Source organism: Lissotriton vulgaris, chromosome 1_1 (assembly GCF_964263255.1).
Source record: "Lissotriton vulgaris chromosome 1_1, aLisVul1.2, whole genome shotgun sequence".
Classification (NCBI taxonomy): Eukaryota; Metazoa; Chordata; class Amphibia; order Caudata; family Salamandridae; genus Lissotriton; species Lissotriton vulgaris.
Window position 1 is genome coordinate 1,463,218,030 of NC_141685.1, and position 24,606 is coordinate 1,463,242,635.

The following is a 24,606-nucleotide window of genomic DNA, read 5'->3' on the forward strand; positions in this document are numbered from 1 at the left end:
GAGCCTCGCCTTTCAATCAGCTATGTGAAAGATTGTCTCACGTAGCCTCATGGCTGTCCACATTGTACGCATATTCTGAGCTGGAGGAGCCTCCCACTGCTTCTTCAAGGATAGAACATGCTATTAAAGCATGGCTGCAATATCTGTTGCATAGCATGCTGCTTATTCCATAAGGCTATTTACATTCCTTTAAAAACAAATTGTAAAAGATTTCTTGGCGAGACGATGGGTTTCTGCATCCCACAAACGTTTCAGGACGTATCGCGATTATAAAACGTGGCTTCCACAAACTAATGACGTCAGATCACTGTGGGAGAACTAAGCTACTACCTGTTTTGAATTTTATGTGCAATGGAAGAGTGCTTCCTTCTATCATCCCAAGTAAAAAAAAAACAATGCATGAGGGGTATTTTATCCAGCGTGTTTGGCTTTGGTTTGACTTGCTGTCAGTTGCTGCCCCACTGTAGTAGAATGCAGGATGTCACTCTCCTCTTCCACTGTGAAGACTGAGGTATCATTCCAGTAAATAATGCGGGAAGAGCATTGTCGGGCACTCATGTATGTATGCTAGGTGAAAGCACACCTGATGAAACATCACATTTCTCCATCTGTGTCGTTTTACCAATTATCCAATGAAAAAGTTAATGGTTTACTGTGAACAAACAGCTGTGCCAGTCTGTGCACGTTCACTCTACGTCCACGAAATTGGCCTAACACAGTGTAATGCAGTTGTCTCATATGAAACTGCCTGCAGTGCACCCAAAGCGTAATTCACTGGGCTGCCTGTGACCACTTCCATGTTCTCCAAGAAGATTCAGAGGCACACAGCCCTATGGGTGCAGCTGCAATGGGCCTTTGGACTGAGTGAAATGGGTTTTTACTGAGAGTAATAAAAAGTTTGGGCTTGCACTGGAACGATTACATTTCTTACAAGGGTACACTTTGCAATCACATCTCCTACTCAACCAGGAGCTTCCCTTACCCTTTTCTTAAACCCGTAGCTAGTAGGAATCCTACCTGTCACCTAATCTATTACTCACCCAGACCATGAACACTTTGGGGTCGAAGGGCGCTTCCGAGGAGACATCGCCAACACTATTTCTCTTGTTATGAGCATTCTGCCATTTCCACTACTAACATCTTTGCTGGAATTATATTTCTGCTGTGACCAGGATTCTGAAGCTGTCAGTGTCCAACGTTGAAAAATAGTCACTGTAGTTGTGTTTGCTTTTGCTGCACCTACATCGAATTCATTACCCTACTGAATAAAATATTTTAGGCGCGTGTCCTGTTGTAAACCTTTCTCAACATGCATCTACCAACCTTTCACTATTGAACCTGCACACAACCCAGCTGTCCTCACTGCCACTCATAATGATGATGCTGTTGGTGGCAAATCGTAGAGTATAAGAACCTTACTGCTTGCAAAAATTGACCAGCCAGCTTCATCTTCAGGAGTCTGTGGCATAATTCTCCTTCATAAGGATATGCAGACGAAAAATCAGCCAAGTCAATAGTTAGGGCAGCAAGCAAAAACACAGAGTGGAAGTGAAAGTAGTTAGTGTAGAAAATTGCGTTGCTGGTTGGGGGGATGAAACCCTTTTTAAGCAGACACCACAATTCCTGTAAGGTTGAAGTCACAAGCAAACTCCGAATTATATTTTGCCTGACCCTCTTGTAGCTTAGCACAAAGCAGTCAGGCTTAACTTAGAGGCAGTATTCAAAGTATTTATGCAGCACTTCAAACAGTAATACAGGTAAAACATAGCACAAAAAATCCTACACCTATTTAGAATAATAAAAGACCAACATTTTAGAAATTATCTGAGACCAAAACAACAAAAATCAAATTAGTAGAACTGGAGATATGTTATTTAAAGATTTAAGTAAAAATGGTGCCAAAAAGCATAAAGCACCAACTGTGGTGGTTCACATTCGGGAAACAGTCACAAGTTCAGGCCGACCACAATGGAGCATGTGCCAGATACAGTAACCAAGTTAGGCCCACTGGACAAAGTTCCTTAAATCTGGGTTGCGTAGCACTGTGAGATCCTGCGCAGAGAATGCATCGCGCATAGTTGGTTCCAATGGGCTGCAATTTGAGATTCTGCATTGAGGATATGCCACACAGCAGCCATTTCGGGGAGCTCTGGGACTGATATGCGAGGTCCTGCATTGAGGCTGTGTCAAGCAGCTGCGGCTGTGAGGATTTGTAGGGCTCCAATGCAAGGTTATCTGTTGAAGAAGCATTGCACAGTGGCAGGTCTGAAGAGCTACAGGGTCCTGTGTCAGGGATGCATTGCGCAGCAGCGGTTCCGGTGTGGAGCTATGAGCCGATGTACCTCACTGCATCAGTTCTGCTTGGATCACAGCATGCCTGGCAAGGGACCTTCAGGCCCACTTCCAAGGGTCCAGGGCTGGGGTGGCACCACTTGGGGGTCAAGGCTCACAGCAGACAGAGTCGTGGTGTTGGGTTCAATGTGGTAGGAGACTTTTCTGTTCCTGAGGCTCTGATCAGGAGACAACCAACTAGACCTTGGAGTCACTCCGGTGGTCCTGGGTTGAAGATGCAGGTCCAGTTCTTTTCACTCAGGCAGCAAGGCAGAAGAGTAACAGGTCAGCAGAGTAGCAACCCTTCTTGCAGCACGCAAAAACCACAGTTGATGGACAGAATGCAGAACAATGTCATACATTCACCCCAGTACAGAGATCTGGGCCTAAATCCATCATTTGTTTGCACTCCACACCACCCCAGTTCAGACATGGCCATATGCAAATCAGTCTGACCCTGTGCCTCATGGGAACAGGCCAGCCCGAACTGTCAAGCCATGCCTTCCCTGGACCGGAAACAAGCTTCCGAGAACCGGTTTCTGGCATTCCAGCCGTCTTCAGCCCGGCTTGCTTGAATCCAGTGGCGCTGAGAGCATGGGACTCACGTCTGAGCATACCCATCCCACTCTGGGTGACAAATGCAAAAACCACAGTTGATGGACAGAATGCAGAACAATGTCATACATTCACCCCAGTACAGAGATCTGGGCCTAAATCCATCGTATATTTGCACTCCACACCACCCCAGTTCAGACATGGCCACATGCAAATCAGTCTGACCCTGTGCCTCATGGGAACAGTCCAGCCCGAACTGCCAAGCCATGCCTTCCTTGGACCGGAAACAAGCTTCCGAGGACCGGTTTCTGGCATTCCAGCCGTCTTCAGCCCGGCTTGCTTGAATCCAGTGGTGTGGAGAGCATGGGACTCACGTCTGAGCATACCCATCCCACTCGGGGTGAAAAATGTAAAAACCACAGTTGATGGACAGAATGCAGAACAATGTCATACATTCACCCCAGTACAGAGATCTGGGCCTAAATCCATCGTTTTTTTGCACTCCACACCACCCCAGTTCAGACATGGCCATATGCAAATCAGTCTGACCCTGTGCCTCATGGGAACAGTCCAGCCTGAACTGCCAAGCCATGCCTTCCCTGGACCGGAAAGAAGCTTCCGAGGACCGGTTTCTGGCATTCCAGCCATCTTCAGCCCGGCTTACTTGGATCTTGCAGCACGGCACCACAGCAGTCCTTCTGAATCTTCCACAGGTCCGAAGGTGTACTGAATAGTTGGATCTGAGGGTCCAGTATTTATCCCTGGTGCCAGGAGAATTAGAAGGGGAAGTTGCCTCAGGACACACTTTGATTAGATGACTACCTCCTAGTGGGATGCAAGCTGAAATGAATATGCAACCACTCTTAGCTTATAATAATAAGGAAACAAGGAGAATTAAGTAAATAGACAATTAACTTTCCCATAATGTAGCGGCATTTACACTAATGTAGGAGTGAGGATGATTTGTCTTTGTATATGTAAAAAGTTTTTGCTTGGCTGTCTAATTTTTTGCATCAGAGATCTACAAATATTGAGCTTCATGTTGTCATTCTGTTGAAGAATCATTTTCTAATATCTGATTAATAATGTTTTTTTACATTTGTAGATTGCAGAAACGAAGACCTGGGAAACAATGTTCCAGCTTGCATTGGTAAGGAATGAAGGCAGTGTTTCATGTGACAAATGTATTAGTTTCAAGGATGAACTTTTTAAACTTAGAGCTGAAGTGGTAGCCCTGGACAATGTTTTAACTCCAGCCACGTAACAAACACATTGAATGAGCCAGGATAGTAAGCTAAGCGAGTACAACTCACTAAATGTAGATTTCAGGAGGTACTCACCTACAACACAATCAAAAAATAAGGGCAGATATTTAATGTTGGAGCAAAATTGGAAACATATGTTGTCTATAAAACAATTGGTTTTCAAATTAGTTCAGAAGATGATGTGAGAAATATTCCAATCTTCTCAATGTCGGCGCCTCAGGTTGAAGCAAAACATTGGTAGAAGTCATATATCTGTAAACAGGGGGAGTGTGCAGTTCTTAAGAATCCTGAGACAGAAAAGAGGAGTTTGTTTCTTTGTGTTCCACCAATAGGAGCAGGTGCCCTCACACATTTCCAGCTGTATCATGCTTCATCAGTGGGCTTGCTCCTAGTCTGTCCGGTGCTGCAATGCCCAATGGGCACCCATGAGAGGGCTCTTTGCCTGAGATCTTTTTAGTAGCCGTATTATGACGTAGGGGTGTGTGGGTTTTTGTTTGTAGTGTGTGTAAAGTGATGTTTAACAGGGGTGAATTAAACTAGGTTTACTGATGTTCCTATTCAAGTCACTTTATTGATTGAGCTCACTAACCTAATTTAAAAAGTGTGGTGCTCGTTCAGGGTACAATGGTCCTACTAAGCATCGTAAATATCTTATTTGGAAATATATGTGATCAACATGTTTCTTGCCTATATCTGTCCAATCGGAACAAGCAGCCATTCTTCAGGACCTAAGAGTGATAAACTACACTACTCAATGACAGGATTCCTCACTCTATTTATTGTGCTTATAATAATCAGTCATTTAACAGGTCAAACAGATAATATATTGTACCTTGACCTGGATCATAGTCTGCTACGCAATATGACAAAACATTACATAATCAAACATTTATATTAAAAACATTTTTCTGATTCATCATTTCAAATCAATTTGCATGCCCGTAAAAATCTGCTTTCACTGCATTCTCCCGGTAGTGCAACACCCATGCACAATATCTCACCACTCAAAGGATCGTGCAGTGGGTTTTACTTTAATGAAAAACGGCAATGGTATGCATAATCTAGAGCCATATGTTATGTGATTAATGTAGATAAATCACATCAACCCATCTGTTTCATTCCAGTCAATGCGAGAGGTATGGAAAAGCAAATCTCCCAAGCTGCACTGTAAGTGAACCCGTCCGATAAGGATGCAAACGTCCTGCCACTGCATTCAAGCAGTTTACTAAACTGACAAGCTCACTTAGAGATCCGCACTCTAAAGTGACCAGGAGAAGCCACCCCAGAAGGAAGTAACCACAGTACATTCATTCAGTTATATGGGGACAAAGTGGGACTAAAGTGGTCTGTAAAATACAGAGAGGGGGTGTAACCGGATATCTCTGTATGTGTGCATGTCCGTGTGTGTGTGTGTGTGTGTGTGGGGGGGGGGGCTGGGGGCGGTAGGAGCAGGTAGAAAAGAAACATAAACCACAAAAAAGGCAGAGAGACTCATGGGCGTTGCATGGAAATCAGAAAGGTCGTTACCGACAAGTTACCATCCTGCACCCTTAATCAAAAGGGAGGGTCCAACATTTGGTATGCAGACTTTGTGCTGTGTTCTGACATTTTGCCACCTACAATGCAGCGCCTAATTGCACAGCTCAGCAGTTGGAGGTGATGAAATGAAATGCACGTTGTCAGGATGGGGACGTCAGTGGGGCATAGCGGGAGCCGACAGTAAAAATAAAATAACTGGCAAAGCCAATAGGCCTCACCTACGCAAGAGCTATTGGCTCTTGAATAGGCGGTGGACTGGATTGGGTTTGAATGGATTGGGTGGGGTGGATTGAAGTGATGAGGATTGGATTGGAGTGGGGTGGATTTTTCTGAAGTGAGTTGCAGTGGGGTGTTTTGGATTGGAGTGGACTGGACTGGATTTGAGTGGAATGGATTTGAGTGGGGTAGATGGTCTTTCCTTTGTCTGGAGTGGAGTGGATTGTACTGGAGTGGGTTGGATTGGACTAGAGTGGGAAGGATTGGATTGGTGTGGGGTGGGGTAGATTATCGTGGTTTAGGATGGGGTAGATTAAGGTAGTTTGGAGTGGGGTGGATTGGATTGGAGTGGAGTAGGGTGGATTAAGGTGGGGTGGAATGGTCGGAAGTGGGGTGTATTAAGGTGAATTGAATTGGAGATGGATAAATTGGAGTGTGATGCGTGGATTGGATTGAAGTGGATGGATTGAAGGTGGGTGGGCTTGATGGATTGCATTGGGGTAGAGCGCGATGGACTGAACTGAGGTGGAGTGGATTGGATTGGATTAGAGTGAATTGGAGTAGAGCAGAGTTGAGGGCACGGAGTTGGGGTGGGGTGGATTGGGAGAGAGTGGGGTGGACTGAGATATAGTGGGGTGGATTGGAGTACAGTGGGGTGGAATGGATTGGGGTGGGTTGGATTCCAGTGGGGTGGTTTGGAGTAAGGTGGATGGGATGCAGTGGATTGGAATTGAATGGATTGAAAAAGGGTGGAGTGGGGTAGATTGGAGTGAGGTGAATTGGATTGGTATTGGGGGGCCTGAAGTGGGGTGGATTGGACTGGGGTGAGGCGAATTGGAGTGGGGTGGATTATAGTTGGCGGGTTACATTGAGATGGTCAGTTGGTGGATTACATGGGGTTGATTGGATTCAGGTGGATTGGATTGGGTAGGCAGGTTGGGGTGGTGTTGATTGGATTGATGTGGGGTGGATTAAAGTGGGGTTGGTTAAAGTCAAGTGGATTGGGGTGAGTGGACTGGATCTGAGTGGACAGGGCAGAGATGGGGTGGATTGGGCTGGATTGGACTGGAGTGAGTTGGGATAGGTTGGACTGGACTAGAGTTGGGTTGGACTGGAGGGGGTGGATTGGAGTCGGGCGATAGAACTCGAGTGGGGTGTATTGGATTGTTGTGAATTGGATTAGAATGGGGTGGGATGGATAAAGGTGGTTTGGAGTGGGGTGGATTGGATTGGTTAGGGTGGATTAAGGTGGACTGGAGTGGATTGGACTGGGGTAGATTAAGATGGATTAGATTGGAGTGGGATGGATTAGTGCAGGTTGGGTGGATTGGGTTTCAGTGGATTTGATCGGAGTGGGGTAGAATGGATTTTAGTGGTTGGATTGGTATGAATTAAGTTGGAGTGAGATGGGTTGGATTTGAATTGGCTGAATTGGAGTGAGGTGTGTTGCATTGGAGTGGGGGGCATTGGACTGTAGTGGGGTGGATTGGACTGGAAAGGGGTGGATTAGATTGGAGTGGGTTGGGTGGATTAGATTGAAGATCGGTGGATTAGGATGGAGTGGGGTGAATTAAATTTGGGTGAGGTTGATGCAAGTGGGGTATATTGGATGATGTGGGGAGGATTTATTGGAGTGGGGTGGCTTGGAGTGAGTTGAATTAGGATGGAGTGGGGTGGTTTGGGATGGAGTGGTGCGGGATGGAGTCGGGCAGATTGGAATGGAGTGGGTGGATTGGATTGGAGTCAGTTGGACTGGATTGGAGTAGGGCGCATAGGTTTGGGTTGGGACGCATTGGATTGGAGTGGGGCAGATTGTTTTGGATTGAGTTGGGGCAGATTTGTATTGGAAGTGGGGCAGATTGTTTTGTATTTGAGTGGGGCACATTGGGTTTGGATTGGAGTCTGGCAGATTGTTTTGGTTAGAAGTGGGCAGAATGCTGTTGATTGGAGTGAGGTCAATTATTTTGGATGACAGCGGGCAGATTGTTTTGGTTTAGAGTGGGGTAGATTGTTTTGGAGCAAATTGTTTTGGATTGGAATGGGGCTGATTCTTTTGGATTGGAGTGAGGCAGATTGTTTTTTATTGAGTGGAGCAGATTGTTTTGTTTGGAGTGGGGCAGGTTGCTTTGGATTGGAAAGGGGTAGATTGCTTTGTATTGGAATGGGGCAGATTCTTTTGGATTGGAGTGGGGCAGATTGGAATGAAACATTGTTTAGGCCTGGGGTGGGGCAGATTGTTTTGGATTTGAGTGGGGCAGATTGTTTTGGATTAGATAGGTGCAGATTGGAATGAGAGGTTTTGTTGGTGGGTTGATTGGAGTGGGGCAGATTGTATAGGATTGGAATGAGACAGATTATTTTGGATTGGAGCGTGCAGATCGTTTTAGCTTGGATTGGCGTGTGGCAGATTGTTTTGGATTGGAGTTGGCAAACAAGTTTGGCCTGGAGTGGGGCGAATTGCTTTGGAGCGGATTGTTTTGGATTGGAGTGGGGCAGATTGGAGTAGAGCAAGTTGTTTTGAAGTGGTGTTTGGCAGATTGTTTTGAGTTAAAATGGGTCAGGTTGTTATGGACTGGAAAGGGGAATATTGTTGTGGGGCAGATTGATTTGTTTTGGCATGGGGCAGATTGCTTTGGATTGGAGTGGGTCAGATTGTTTTGAATTGGGGTGGGGCTGTTTGGTGTGGGACAGTTTGTTTTGGAGTGGTGCAGATTGCTTTGGATTGGAATGAGGCAAATTGTTTTCCATTGCTGGATTGGAGTGGGGCATATTGTAATGGACTGCAGTGGGGCAGATGGAAGTGGGGTGGCTTGGGAAGATTCTATTTAATTTGATTCAGTGGGTTGGATTAGATTTAGTGGATTGGTGGGGTGTGAGGTGGGGTGGATTGGAGTGGAACAGATTGGATTGGAGTGGCCTGAATTGGGGTGTTCTGCACTGCATAATTTCTCAAATTTAACATAAAAAAGAAACAATGTTGTTTTGCAATGTACTAAACAAGGTACTCGTCATCTTTTCAGAACAGCACCCACCAGCAGAAGCAAAGCAAAACATGAGTGCAACGTGAGAAAAGAAGGACTGGCAAAATAAAAGAAATTTAACTACAGTAAATAAAACTTTGCTCTTGTGTATGTCATGCTAGGTACGTTTTGCCAGTCACACGCCTTCTGTTTGAGGGGCACTGGAAGTTAAAAAGAACAAAATAGTACCTCAGTCATGTTGGGAGCTGTGGATGGGCACTGATTAAGTTGAATCAACCAGTGCTCGGTCCCTGCTCCACACAACGGAACAGTGATGAAGTTAGACCTGCAATGACTAGTTATGAGGATGTAAAGAAGAGTGTCTCACAAGCCAACACATTTTAAGCAACAGGGTGGGCTCCAAGGCCTTTTTCTTAATAACAGCATCTCACAAGCGATATGTATGCACTAGTGCATGCTATGACATTCTCAACCCTAATAAAAACGCAATCACCATGGGCAAATACTGGAATCATGAGTGTATCAGTGTTTTTCCTTTGGTGAAATGTCTGCAAATCCTGGAATTCAAGGCAGGCGAAGTGTTTAAAGGAATGTGGACACAGCAGTAGATGATCTCTGAGAATCTTGGCATCAAGAAGAAGGAGATGAAACAGAGGAAGGTGAACACAGGAACTTAACAATGAGCTGAAGAAGCAAGGAATGCATCCAGAGAAAATAAACCAAGAAAACAAAGATAAGCCAGTAAAGCCATTAAGAAATATATTTCACTGACTATTACATAGTTCTATATTTTATTTACCAATAGAATGTGGATAATGTCGACCTAACCACAGGGACAACTGGTGCACCTCGATGAAAGTAGAACTAATGCAAGAGGCTGCATGTTTCTATGAGAATGTTGCTATTGATATGGCCCAAGTTAAATAAACAGAGATTTGTTAGCTTAAAAATAACGCACTTGGAAAAAACGATGTGCCAATAGAGGGACATTAGCATGTAATAAATGCATCACATATTATTGCAGCAGCGACCTTGCTTACTAAAGAAGGGTGAGTCTGCGCATGGTATAGAAGGTGCACAGCGGACCACTGCCTGCTGATTGAGGGTTTTCTGCCCTTTAGAAGGACAGATTGCAACTCAGAACTATACACCGGCGGCTGGATAGCCTAACCGAATACGTTCTTACGCTAGACATGAAAACCTTCATTACGATTTTCGAAAGTGCAATAATTATTGCCTGTCACAGGTTTTGGGGGAATGATATGCAAATTTGTTGGAGTCAGAGATTTGTAATACCCTCTATATTATGTGAGCATTTTTTTTAAGTCTTTGCATTTAAGCAATGTTAATATTATTTCATTTGTAAATGTTCCTCTATATTTATTTAACAAAGCCATATGGCAGCCTAATAAACCATTTGCATTTTCGCTCTTTCAGTTGGAAAGTTGGAGTATAGATTGGACCGTGAAAAAAAATCGATGTTAGTGCATGTGTCAGAGTTTCTTGAAGACAAAGATTATCACGTACGTCTCTGCCACAAATGGTTCAGTTGTCAAGATATTGGAGTGCATGCGTTGGTAAGTAAATGTTATATTTTATTAAATTATGAGGAATAGACGCATTGTGTAATACAACCATTCATCTCTCGGTTACAATAAATAGAGGATCAAAGGTGTTGTTGCACCTTATTGAAGAAGAAGACAATGCCTACATATGTAATTGAAAATGTATTTACATCTTTAGAAGGCTCAGTGGTTGAAATATCGTTGAAGATATCCTTGTGCAACCTGTAAATCAGAACTCTGAATAACAGCTGGTGATGATTGTGCATTTCATAAACCTGAGGTCAAACTAAGGAGTCGGGTTGATTTGGATAGTCATGCTAAACGTTTCGAAGCATCAAAAGACAATGCAAACCCCAATGTCGTCTTTTTCACACAGCAATGGCGACAGCAAAAATATGAATTTTACGCCATTGGAAATCTTCATCTCCTCCTTCGCAATAAGAATGGTTGACAACTATGTTCCAAACAGCGTCACATGAGAGAATAATTTATAATCTTCAAAATCAAACTGACATATTTCTTTGTGTTTGGTTACCTTTCTGAACCTGAATAGTGGCATGGCTATTGATGATAACACTCCAGGAGTAGATACTAATATCAAAATTAGCCCTTGTGTTTGTTCTGATCACTCGCTAGCCAGCTGCTGGGTTCCGAGCGACAGTCAGCCATTACAGTCACCACTAGCCTGGAGACTGGTACGTGACTGGAAAAAGATAGAAGCAAGCCATCTAGCTTCTACCCTAGATACAGTCCTTAGCATTAATCCCCAGCCAGCCACCTTGGCACAGGAAAACGACCAACTCATGGTTATCATCCGCTCCGCCCTGGATCAAATAGTACCAGTAAGAAAGGTAAAAATCAGAGACCAAGGCCATGGCGCCCCTTGGTTTAATGATATACTTAGGGATTTTAAAAAAAACCTCCGACAAGCTGAGAGGAGGTGGCAGCAAAATTACAAGCTAGAGGACCTCAACTCCTACAAATCTATCTTCTTCTCCTATAAACATGCGATCACAGAAAGGAAGGCAGAATACTATGAGGGCAGAATCCAGCTAGCTGTAAATAAGAAAAAGAAACTTTCAAAATCTTGAAAGAACTCAGCCAAAAAACGGAGGCGAAGTCATCAGCCCCCCTTATAGATTGCGACGCTTTCCAGGCCTTTTTCCTCCAAAAAGTTGATGATATTCTACTAGAAATGGAGAACTCTTTAATTAGCCGTGGCCCTTCCCCTCAACTGACAGCCCCCCCTTCTCCTGAAGCCCGCCTTGGTAAATTTCCCCTTTTGGATGCTCAATCTCTTCTCCCTCTTGTGAACCAGGTGAAATCAGGTTCGCCAGCAGACTTGTGCCCTCCGAGAATTTTTCAACTGGCTGCTCCCAGTTTAGACGGTTCTATTCTCAAGCTACTTAATGCCTCCCTGGAAATAGGCTCTCTCCCTCCTGCGCTGAAAGAGGCTAGAGTTATCCCCCTACTTTAAAAGCCAGGAGCGGATGCCTCTATCTTTAAAAACTATAGGCCAATCTCCCAGCTCCCATATTTAGCTAAAGTACTTGAACAACATGTCCTCAAAATACTTTCCACCTTCCTTGAGGAACATAGACTGCTACATCCGAGACAGGCTGGCTTTAGAGCTCATCATAGTACGGAGCTGGTGATGCTATCTGTTCTGGATGAGATGAGGGTTATGGCTGACAAGAAAGTATTAAGTGCCCTGATTCTATTAGATTTGTCAGCAGCATTCGATACGGTCAGCCATAAAACCCTCTTGTCCCGTCTTGCCAATGTGGGTATAGAGGGACCTGCCTATCAATGGCTTGAATCCTTCCTGTCCAATCGGACGCAGAGGGTGCAGTTAGGTGATCAGGTATCGTTCACCGGCTCCTTGATGTGTGGTGTCCCGCAGGGCTCGGCATTGTCCCCCTTGCTTTTCAATCTATATCTACAACCATTGGTGGAGACTCTGGCCCAATTGGCCTGCCAGGTCTTCAATTATGCGGACGACACCCAGCTCCTTGTACGGATTAACAACTCCAGTGTTACTCAGGAACACTTACAAGAGGTATTGCGCTTTACAGCGAGCTGGATGACTGACAACTCACTTAAAATAAACCCGGATAAGACAGAAATTCTGGTTGTCCCACACATCATTAGCCCATGGTGTGACCTGTTTTGGCCGCAGGAGTTGGGAGTCATCCCTACTGCAGTCCCAGTGGTAAAAAGCTTGGGTATTAAAATCGATGCCGAACTTTCAATGAACAATCAAGTGTCGGCAGTGGTTGGTACCTGCACAGGGCTTTTCAGGTGTTTGCGGAAACTTGTCCCCCTCCTTACCGCAGTTTCTCTACAGGCAATTGTCTCTGCTACAATACTGTCCAGGCTACACTATGGGAATGCCCTTTACATCGGCCTCCCTTGGAAACTGACAAGAAGATTGCAGGTTGTGCAGAACGATGCGGCACGCCTCATTTTTGATATACCAAGACGGGCTCATGCTTCTCCACTGCTCTAAAAATTACATTAGCTCCCTATTAGGCAGCGAGCAGTTTTCAAGGGCCTTTGCATTGCCCATAAGGCCATCTATGGTGAGGCCCCCTCTTACATCAAGGACCGCCTGATGAGTTACATCCCTGCTCGGACTCTGTTTCTCTGTAGCCTGCCGCCTGGTCCCCCCACGCTTTCATTCTTCTCCTAAAGGGGGCAGAGCTTTTTCCACCTTGATACCACAACTCTGGAACAACTTACCTGAAAATTTGCGCAAGGAACCAGTCCTCCTTCCGTTTAGGAAAAAAACTCAAGACTATCTTGTTTGTGGAGGCACTGAATACGAAATAATTCGTTCACACTAGCTTACACGCATTGTCTGTTGTAAAATTTCCCCCTAGAAGCGCGAAGAGACCTGATGGCGAACCAGCACTATACAAAAGCTAATTAACATAACATAACATATCCCTTGATCTGACATTGACAATATACGTTCTTTCTTTCTTTCTCCCTCCCCTCCCTCCTTCCACCCTTGGTTTTTATGCTTTCCTATTATTGTATTAACTTATAGTTTTGTTATATTATTAGTAGTAGTAGTAGTATAAGGCTTTATTTTGATAAAAAACATATCTTAAAAGCGTGGCATTATGCAATAATTTAACATCAAGAAATGATTCGATACACATATTGCAATTGGGATAAAAATACCATACAGGAAAGATAAAAGGCTACATAAGCTTAAGTATACAACCGCGAATTAAATATTTTCACTAAGCCTTTTAGATCTGATGGACCAGGCCCATCTTAAAAATTTCGACAGTCCACATACATACAGCAACCGAGTATCTGACATCAAAATACGCAGTGCTACAGTGTGATTTCTAGTACCCAGTTCTTTGCATAATGGTTTTAGACAACAATTCCTCTGTGATTTATATGCCGGGCATGCGAACAAAATATGTGCAATGGATTCTACTCTGGACTCAAAAATAGGACAAAAGGGTGACGTTTGGAATGGAACTTCCCAGCGGGCAGTCAATTCACGTACTGGGAGGATTCCAACCCCAAATTTATAATACAAAGCCCTGTCAACGGGCTTCAGAAAAATATCAAGGTACGGTTCCCTGAATGCCACATCCTTGATCCTCAGGAAGTCATCTGTTAATCTGCCAAGTTTGGGGTCAGAGCTGTTTTTGCTGGCTACCCATCTCCAATAAAGTTTCTTCAAAGCTGCTTTAGGGGGGCAGATCTAGATTCCCAGGCATCGCTAAGGCCCAACTCAGCAAGCAAGAATTTGATATCTTTAAGCCACTTGATTTTGTACCAACCCGACATCGACATTACTTCCGCCAGACCCTTCGCATACTTTGCTAGTTCTGGCACTCGCCATAGCCGAGCCCATAGTAGGAGCGGTCTGACTTTTGCCAGATCTTTGATCGAGTGGCACCCCAAATCGAGTAGCAGTGGTATCGTAGGGGTGCTCTGTGGGAGTGCCATTAGATCTTTAAGAAATTTGTTTTTGGATCTGGATAGCTGTTCTATATTACTTGTACCCCACAATTCCCCCCCATAAAGGGCCGAGCTAACTCCTCTCGCCTTGTAAATGTCAATGACCGGGGCAATGGGTCTGGTTGAGGAAGAGCGCTGTTCCTTGAGGAACGCCCCACTACCCTTTTGTGGCTTAATAACATCTTCTGTAAGTGTGAGTTCCACTGCATTGTGTCGGAAATGCGTATGCCTAGATAGTCAAATTCTGTGACCCTTTCCAAGGACACATGATTCAGCACTGGGGGTCGCCCGAGTTTTTTAGGGGGATTCAGCACCAGGTACTTAGTCTTGTCAGTAATAATTGTGAGCCCCTCCGGGTACAGAAGGACTGAAAGCTGTCTAAGAGGCTCTGAAGGCCCACAGGGGACTTCGAGATGAGGAGGGTATCATCAGCGAATAGGAGAGATGGGATTCGCTCGCCCACCAGGGAAGGTGCATCAGATGGATTTTCCAGTAGGTGGTCCACCACACCATTCACATAAAGTGAGAACAGCGTGGGGGCAAGAACACTGGCGGACACCCCTATTCACTGGAATTCTGTTTGTCTTCCGCCCCTGTGTACCCCACCTCACCTGAGCAAAATTTCCAACATGGAGTCTCACTAATATTGACAAGATGTATGAAGGAATCCCCATTTCGGACAATACTCCCCATAAACGGTCCCGGGGCACCAGGTCAAAGGCAGTCTTTAGGTCAATAAACGCGAGGTAAAGACTGCCTTGACTATAAGGACCACCTTCCAGTAAATAAGCAGCAATCTGAATGCCTGATCTATGGTCCCAGTACCATCCCTAAATCCTGCTTGGTAGTCTGATAGAATTTTATTTTCATCAACCCACTGCAGAAGTCTCCCGAGTACCACCTTACCGGCAACCTTCTGGGTGGAGTCGATTAAACTTATTGGACGGTAATTGGCAGGGTCAACCCTGCGCCCCTTTTTAAAGATTGGGACGACCTCTGCCCCCTTCCATGAATCTGGGATTGCAGCGCCATTATTGATGGCATTAAGTAAAATTGAGATAAACCTTCCCCATTGGATGCGATCAAGACGGAGCAGGTCCCCAGAGATCCCATCTGAGCCTGGCACTATACACTTAATTGCATTTTCCACTTCTTTTGGTGTAAATGGGTGGCTTTCGGATTCCCCTGGGGATTACCAAAAATTTGGGGGGGGTAGGCTCATTTGGGCCATCCGGAGGGTTCGTGTATAATTTCGAGAAGTGGTCGAACCACATTTGACCAGTAATATTGCATGTAATGAGGTCATTAACAGGACTATTCTTAGCTCTTATGATGTTCCAGAAACTACCAGCATCCCTCCCAGCACTGGCCTCCTTTAGTGCTTGCCAATACTGGTCCTCCCACTCTTTTTTCGCTTCCACAACAGTCAGCTTATACTCTTTCCTAGCCATCTGGATCAGCTCGGGGGACTTGCATTTGACTGCTTTAATTAGTGCAGATTTCTTTTGTCTGCATTTTATTGAATACCAGCCCTGGTTGCCCTTGAGCCTTTGACGCTTCTTTTGTGCAGTACCTCTGTTTTGTACTAGGAATAGATTGTATTATTATTTTATTACTCTATTATCTTATTATTCTATCTTTTCTAATTTTCTACTATTGTTTTATTCTTACTATATCTTATTGACATCTCATTTCTCTTCATATAACTTCTATTGATATGCTTTGTTAGTTCTTATATCAACTATTTTTCAATATTCTAATCAATACTCCTTTCTTGATATATTTTACAATTTTCGATTTTACAAATGAATTACTCTTGGAGGGCTGAGGAGATTTTTCATGTTATTATTTTCTTTATTTGTAGTTATATATAATGTTTAATTTATATACTCAATTTATATATCTATTGAGTTAACCTATGATTAATTCTTCAAGACTTTTATATCTCTTATATATGTTGTTTGCATTATTTAAATATGTAACGTTTCTCACACCATATTTATTCCAATGTATACCTTACTATGTATCTTTATAGTTGTAAGTGTTATTTATTGGTGCATAGTATTTATCATATAAGCATTTTCTCTTTTTCTTTTCCATACATTCCATATATTTATTCATATCATTCAAATTGTAAGCTATTAACTTTATTGTACTTATGATGCAATTTTCTCAAAATGTCAATAAAAACAATTATAACACAAACAAAAGACAATGCAGAATGAGCTGTGCATTATATGAATGGTGTAGATATACATGAAGGCCTAAGCAGACATCTGCGCTTCAGTGATTTGCGCTGAAGGTACAGACATATCAGATCATGTATTCAAGAATAGGATCTGCGCACTGTTAATGAAATTATGCACTTAGCAAGTATTTCCGCTACCTGTGTGACTTTTTTATGCATTACATTTTTAAAAGGTTTTATGCAAGTGCCATACTTCACGCATATCTCACATAAAAGTCACACAACCTACCAGGCAGAAGACTGTTTCAAGCACAAAATGTCTCTCAGCAAGATATTTTCCGCATGAATCAATTTTGCAAAAGGCAAAAATTAAGGCAAAATTGCTTAATAAAGAATTCCCAGTAATTTCACGACTTTTACATAATTCAAAATTCAGGAAAAACACCCAGGCCTAGAGTTCTCTCTGGAATTCACAATATGGGGGAAATCTATTTGCATCAGTGAAAGATGGCAAATGGGTAATGATGACTTTAGGCAGATAGCTGCTATGTAAAGTTGATTCAAGTTACTCTTATATTTAGTTCACAAACAAAGGAACCCCTCACTAGAGAAATGCTTAAGCATTGTTTAGCTAATGGGCTCGGTTTCCATATCTCTACTTTAGCAAACTAATTCTCAGAACAATTTGAATATCACAGTCCTGGCATGTCTGTAAGGCAAATACATTTCTCTTTTTATAAAATTTAAAAAAATTCAGATCACTCCGTAAAATGTGTCTTCCATAATTCTGCTTCAATGGCAAATGCCTCTTTTTTTTATATTGAATGAAACCGAATTTACACGTTACTTTACAAGTTCTATTTCCTCTACTCTGCTCTGAATACTGATATGCTGCAAGATCTGTGCCCTTTTATACTCTCAAAACATCTGCCAAATTATTCAGAAATTTGCTAAGTCTGTAACACACAAAATATTTCTCAAACATTGTTTCAGCCTTAAAATAAGCTAATCCCCTGAATTGTGTACAAGTGTCGAATGAGCTCACTCTATGTCTCACACAAAATCTAGTGTCAATACACTTAACGTGTAATGAAAAAAGTATCATTTAATATTACTCCAGGTTTAGGGCTAAAATGGATAAATGAGGAACTGCTAGCTATGAAATAGTAAAGCACGTTTTTTGCCTTTCTTTCCTTCTCTTGCAATATTTGTGTAATGATGTGTAAGTAAAGCATCGCTCCAAAATGAGTTTTAGGTAAAACTGTTCAGTAATACTCCCACATGGTAGCTCTTCGAGTGGGTTCAGAATGAACCTAGGGATATGCTTTGCATACACTCACTACTCACACTGACAACTTGGTAAAGCATTATTGTTATTCATTGGGGGTTAATCAAGATCTAAGGACTCCATGTTGATTTCTCAGAGACATTTTGGGACCAGGTTAATGCTGGTCTTAACTGGTCAAGCAGACACCAAGTAAATTCATTGCTATCCTTAGGTAACTCTTGGGAGAGCTTGTTGAACATTGGTAGAAAGGCACATAAGACTGTACATTTTGAAGCTTGCTTGTTGATTTTTTTACTTTTTGCTGAGTGGAAAACTTTTTTTTAACGATTTTTGACATACCCAAGGTTTTGAGTGTCAAACCAATCAATCAATCAACGAATTTGTATAGCGCGCTACTCACCCGCTAGGGTCTCAAGGCGCTGGGGGGAGGGGGAGTCGCTACTGCTCGAACAACCAGGTCTTGAGTTGTTTCCTGAAGGAGAGATGGTCCTGGGTCAGCCGTAGGTGGGTGGGGAGGAGTTCCATGTCTTGGCCGCCAGGTAGGAGAAGGATCTTCCTCCGGCGGTGGTTCTGCAAATTCGTGGGACGGTGGCGAGGGCGAGGCTGGCGGATCGAAGCTGGCGGGTGGGCGTGTAGAATGTGAGGCGGCTGTTGAGGTATTTGGGGCCCGTGTCGTGGAGAGGCTTGTGTGCGTGGGTAAGGAGTCTGAACGTGATCCTCTTGCTGACGGGGAGCCAGTGCAGGTCTCTCAGATGGGCGGAGATGTGGCCGTGACAGGGGATGTCCAGGATGAGGCGTGCGGAAGCGTTCTGCATCCGTTGGAGTCTTTTCTGGAGTTTGGCTGTGGTACCGGCGTAGAGGGTGTTCCTGTAGTCCAGTCGGCTGGTGACGAGGGCCTGGATGACCGTCTTCCTGGTTTCGGTGGGGATCCACCGGAAGATCTTTCGGAGCATGCGCAGGGTGTTGAAACAGGATGACGAGACGGCGTTGACTTGCTTGGTCATCGTGAGGCAGGAGTCCAGGATGAAGCCTAGGTTGCGTGCCTGGTCCGTTGGCTTGGGGGCGCTGCCCAGGGCATGGGGCCACCAGGAGTCGTCCCAGGCAGAGGGGGATGGTCATAGGATGACCCGACAGGTACGAATACCTGACCTTGAAATGGGCAACTACTGAGTCCTGCATTTGTGTCCTCAACTTTACTGGCAAAAATACTGATCTATTTCTTAATAACTAACGTAAAAATATTTTAGCAAATCCATGTCAGCGATCCAGACCTGTTTACATTTTACTTGTTTTACTTCATGTTGCATGTCCTATAACATTTGCTATCTACAGATCTTGTGTTTCTGCAGCTTTCTCAACCGCAGCCCATGCAGGTACGAGCGGTGGATGATGACGAGGAAAATTAAACAAATAATGAATTTTCCCTCATCATCGTCCATCGAAATCCCCCCTCACTCGGCCCCACTGCCCCACCGCTCTTACCTGCATGAGCTGTGGCTGGCTTTCCTGTGCATACAGTAATTGAGCCTCCTCTATGTGCGTGGGGTGAATTCAGGATTTAGATGAGTGTTTATGACAGGGTACACATGAGAGCTCTGGAACTAAGCCTGAAGGCAGGGGGGGTTTCTCTCAGTGCCCGTCAAACTACAACTGCTCCTGCTCCCAATCGTCGACATCTCTACAGTGTGCACAGGGAAATGGTCACATATTTGCTAATTATGATTCTGTGGGAAAGTGTGTGAAGGATGGACACAGCATTTTAGAGTTTGACCGACTCAGAGGAAAAGATAATACAGTTCTTACAGGTAAAATGATGGGTTGTGTGTGTGGGGTGGGGAAATAGAGTAGCTAAAGCTAATACATATGAGAAGGGCCGAGTGAAAAGATAGTTCTAAGGAGAAAGGAGATGACACAAGGGATTCACAGATGTAGGAGTTCAGAAAGATTTGTGGAGAATAAGGGTGTACGTTTTCAGCAGTTAGAGACTGCATTGGAAGGTTGTGTGAAGGTGGTTATCGGGTTGAATGAGACATTCCGCAGACCACTACCCCTTCCACAGACCTCAGAAATGTTTGATTCACAGATTTATATTTCCAGAACGAAACCATTTTCAATTTTAGTTATTTTACAACAAAATCGCTGTAGTTACTCATTTATATTTGATATGGCTGTTGAGCAATAGGTCTGGCTTGTTTTAGACATACTCCCATTGTTGTGTTATATTTTTGAATGCAATAATAGAGAGGCGAGTCACACAAAGGTTAGGAGGCACTCTGTGTCAAGCGCAGGATTCTATGTGACATGTTTTCAGTCACGCACTTTTTACCTAGACCATGACTGTTGGAAGAATTCCTAGTTATGTTTTTTGGCCATGGCCTGTTAGGATGCCTCCATCTTTTTAATCTCACTTAAAGCACTGCTAATTCACATTTAACCAGCATATGCCATAGTAAAATTGGGTACATTAAGACTCTGATATGGAATACTTGGAGAGTTGGTGAATATTATCAATAATATAATGTATACAAAAGTACACTGCAGATACACATATTGCATGTACCAACAGTTTAAGTTATAGAGAGTCAAAAATATTTTCCTGAGATCACGTACTTGTCAACTGCCTAGCCAAAACTGGAAACCTGAGAACATTTAGCCGAGTCCAGTAACTTAGGCCCTGATATAGAGTGAACTCTAAAGGGACATTTGCCAAAGAATGTCGGCAGTCCCATCTACCTACCAAGGCTTTATTCCATACAACGTAGAGGGTGGGGTACGGCTGCCTTTGGAAATTACTTAACAACATTAGAAGCTACCTGAACGTGGTGGCAGACAGGCTAGTGAATTATGTTGCTTAACTGCCATCATTCTCAGCTATGACTATCTCAACCTGACTCAGAGCTATATAAAACTGGCATTTGAAAACTATTTGTAAGGTCATCAGTGACACTTCTAATGCCAGTACTAGAAATATTCCCCTATTTTAATGTTGAGAATTCCATCATGTGATATGGTCAATACGCCCGAACCTTTTGGAACTTGGTCCATACAGGGAAAGCAGAAGGGAAGGTAAAACTTGATCCCAATATAGCCGAGGAAGCTTGGTGTGCATATTTTGGTGATCTCTATTCTAACACCGCTCCCGCCCATAATCTGTCCCCTAAAATGCTTTTGAGACCGAGTCTAGAATGCCCCACCCCTCCCTTTACTATGTCGGAAGTGACCCTTGCAGTTCAAGGGTTAAAAAGTAATAAGGCCCCTGGGCTGGACAAGATCCCTGGTGATCTTTTTAGAGATGAGCCGAAGATCTGGGTTCCCTACTTGACCGTCATATTTAATGCCATTCTTGACGGCCAAGAGCTTCCTAGCACATGGCTGGGGGCCGAAATAATTCCGATTTATAAAAAGGGTTCTCCGCTGGCCCCGTCAAATTATAGACCAATTAGTCTAATTGACGTTACCCAAAAAATCTATGCCAAACTGCTTTTGCAACGCTTGCAAGATTGGATTAGTGAGAACAACATCCTCTCCCACTTGCAAGCAGGGTTCCGTGCCAAAACCTCGACCATTGACCAACTACTACGGCTCCAGGTTCTTTACTGGAAGCATGTGGTGATGGAAGGGGGGAGCCTCTACCTGACATTTGTGGACTTAAAATCCGCATTTGATATGGTGGACAGAAATCAACTTTGGAGCATATTAACAACAATGGGGGTACCACCCTATCTATGTCTCCAATTCAAAAGACTCCACGACGGCACCTATGCAAAAGTTCGCTATGGCAAAAATGGCCAGCTAACAAGAGATTTTCCCATTGAGAAGGGAGTTAGGCAGGGATGTGTACTGGCCCCTACGTTATTTTCCCTCTTTTTAAATGGCCTTGTTGATGACTTAACTAGTGTCCAAAACAGTGATGCTCCTAACTTAGCTGGTGGTAAATTTCCTGCACTGATGTTTGCAGACGACACCCTGCTACTCTCAAAAACACCTATGGGGATGCAGCGGGTGTTAGATCAATTTACCAAATTCTGTAGGGACAGGAATCTGGTAATAAACATAGATAAAACTAAGTACATGGTGTTTAATGGCATTACAACTAATTGCCCTTGTCCAACTAAGGATGGACGAGCCCTGGAAAGGGTAAACCATTTTACCTATCTAGGACTGACATTAAATGATAGAATGAGTTGGGAAACCCAAATGACTAAGGCTAATCTGACCCTCTCTCAGTCTATGGGGGGTATCCTTAAAGTGCAGAAATCTTGTGTTCACAAGCTGGTCAGTGTACCGCTGGAAATATACAAGGTACAAACCAGATCTTCTACCCTTTATGGGGCAGAACTCTGGGGCCATTGTCCAGCGAATGAGATTAGTATAACAGAGAACAAATTCCTTAGACAACTGCTCTCCTTACCCACTAACACCCCCCTAGTCCCACTAAGGCTGGATACAAATCTGAGGCCAATTGCAGAAGTAATTGCCTCACGCCCGCTTCTTTACTGGCGTAGACTGTGGAGTGTCCCGGAGCTTGAGTGTTATAGAGAAGAACTAAAAATAGTCATGGCTCGCCCGGGTGTGGGGAGGATAAAGTGGTTATCTTTTATAAGGGGGCATGCGTCCAAGATAGGCATGGAGAATCTCTGGTCTAATCCGGAGGACACATGCAAATCTATCTCAAAGAGAACCCTGGCTGAGTCTATAAAACATCATAACCTTGAAGAGGTCTTTCGAACAGCCAGGCCATCTAGTCTCACCGACAGTTTCTTGCACTTTAAGAGTGTTTACAGTTTTGAGAAAGAGTTAGATGCTATAGAACCTGTCTTAGCAAAAAAATTGTTTCTACAATTCAGATATGGTACATTACCCCTCTATTCCTATTCTGATAAATGGAAATTGGGTTTAGCTCGTCCTTGTCCAGGTTGTGATGACCCGAATGAATCTCTAATCCATGTAATTTTGTTTTGTCCTGCTTATTCTGTCAGCAGGAAAAAATGGATTATACAGTTATGTGTTAACCTAGGACTGAGGAACTATATAGACTATTTAAGAATTTTAAAAACTGATACTGATGCATTGATAGTTACTGCTATTTCCAAATTCTTGTTCTCGATGTGGTTAACTAGACGAAGACTGATCCATGCGTAGTAAACCGCTTATGTGGGTGGATGGCTCTGTCTTAGTAATAATTAGTTTTTTATCTGTTTTAAAGGAAATTTCTTAGTTTTTGTATCTTATTGTTATGTCTTTATTGTCATATTATAACCGCACGTCAACCGATTACTGTAAATATGCTAATTGAGATCTACAATGCATTGGATGAGTTGTAAATGTATTGCTTTTTTTTTAACTGTTATGTACTTTTATGGTTCATTAACAAACCGAAATAAAGTTGACTTGATTGATTGATATGGTCAATACAGAAGTGCTGTGATAGTCGTTTTTCCCTCTATTCGATTATGGTCTGCCCTGCTGCAACAAAATGAGTGGTAAATGTTAAATGCATGCAAACTGCTGTGAGTAAGGAACTAAGGTGTTCCAATGGCCAAAAATTAAATGAATCCCGTAGCCATTAGATCCCATCTTATAATTGTGAACGGGGTCACGAATGATGTTCTCTTAGCAAATAATGAATGTGATAATGTTAAATTATGTTGTGCATTCTGCTATTTTATTGAAGTCTTAAATGACTGACAGATGTCCCCATTTAATTTGATCTATATATATATATACATGTATTTATGCAGATATAAAGGCTCTAATAGGCGATTTATTACCATTGTTGGGTGTGGGCGTCATGGCTCATTGGCTCATGAGAGAGGCGGTCTTTTTTTTATATGTATTTGTTTTAACAACAGGCATTTTAACTAAATCAGGATGCAAGTGGATACATTTGTGGACAAAGGTACATCACACTTAACAGACACGTAGAGTTTAGTGGAGCTGTTTCCCTGTGTGGTAATTGTTACATGCAATCAGAGAGGCAGTAAAACGTGTTTTCTCATGTCAATTTTGCTATACTACAGTAATAAACTCAAACTTGACCTTTGTACAGTAGTGAAAAATATGTGTTTATTACAGTTGCTCTAAATAACGTTATTGGGCTACATTTTTATTTTCACTGACATGGCGCATATATAGTTCTACCTTCAGGATCACATCTGTTGTAGACACATTGACTTGGTTCACAAAAACAAATGGATGGTATATTGAAAAGAAGGATTTTATTTAGAAATTCATTATCAACCATTGCTATGTTATCACTAGCTACAAAAACGTACAACACAACTACACAATGTGTATGCACAATATGCTATGAATAGTAATCTGTATGTAAATTTGTTTACTTTTAGATAAAAAGGGAAGATCCTTTGAAATCAGCTTCTTTGCAGTATTCTAAGCTGTTGCCTTGTCTTTGTGTTGAGGTAAATATATGTTTAACAATCTATTATTTTCTTTGTCTAGCTAAGGCTTATCCCTTACCATTGCAACCGTTTTCGTACATCTTGCTACAAAATGCCTATGCTTAGTTGTGCAGCTAGTGGGACCCTTTTGCACTGTCACAAAAAGAGAAGAAAGTACAGCTGCAGATGCACAATTTTACTGCTTCTTTAAATAAGGAATGGAACCCCTAGCATTTGCATCTAGTGAAACGTGACACACAGATTCCACACCAACTATACTGTTCGCATAC

General features: G+C 43.1%; 1 protein-coding gene across 1 annotated transcript in view; it reads left to right on the plus strand.

Moving 5' to 3' along the window:
- The window catches only part of IL17REL (interleukin 17 receptor E like), a 687,219-nt gene that overhangs the window by 370,113 nt on the left and 292,500 nt on the right, over positions 1–24,606 (plus strand). The window contains exons 6-8 of the mRNA XM_086967317.1: positions 3,992–4,036; positions 10,325–10,464; positions 24,266–24,337. Of these exons, the coding sequence (XP_086823443.1) occupies positions 3,992–4,036; positions 10,325–10,464; positions 24,266–24,337 (257 nt within the window). The remainder of the gene's footprint in view (positions 1–3,991; positions 4,037–10,324; positions 10,465–24,265; positions 24,338–24,606) is intronic.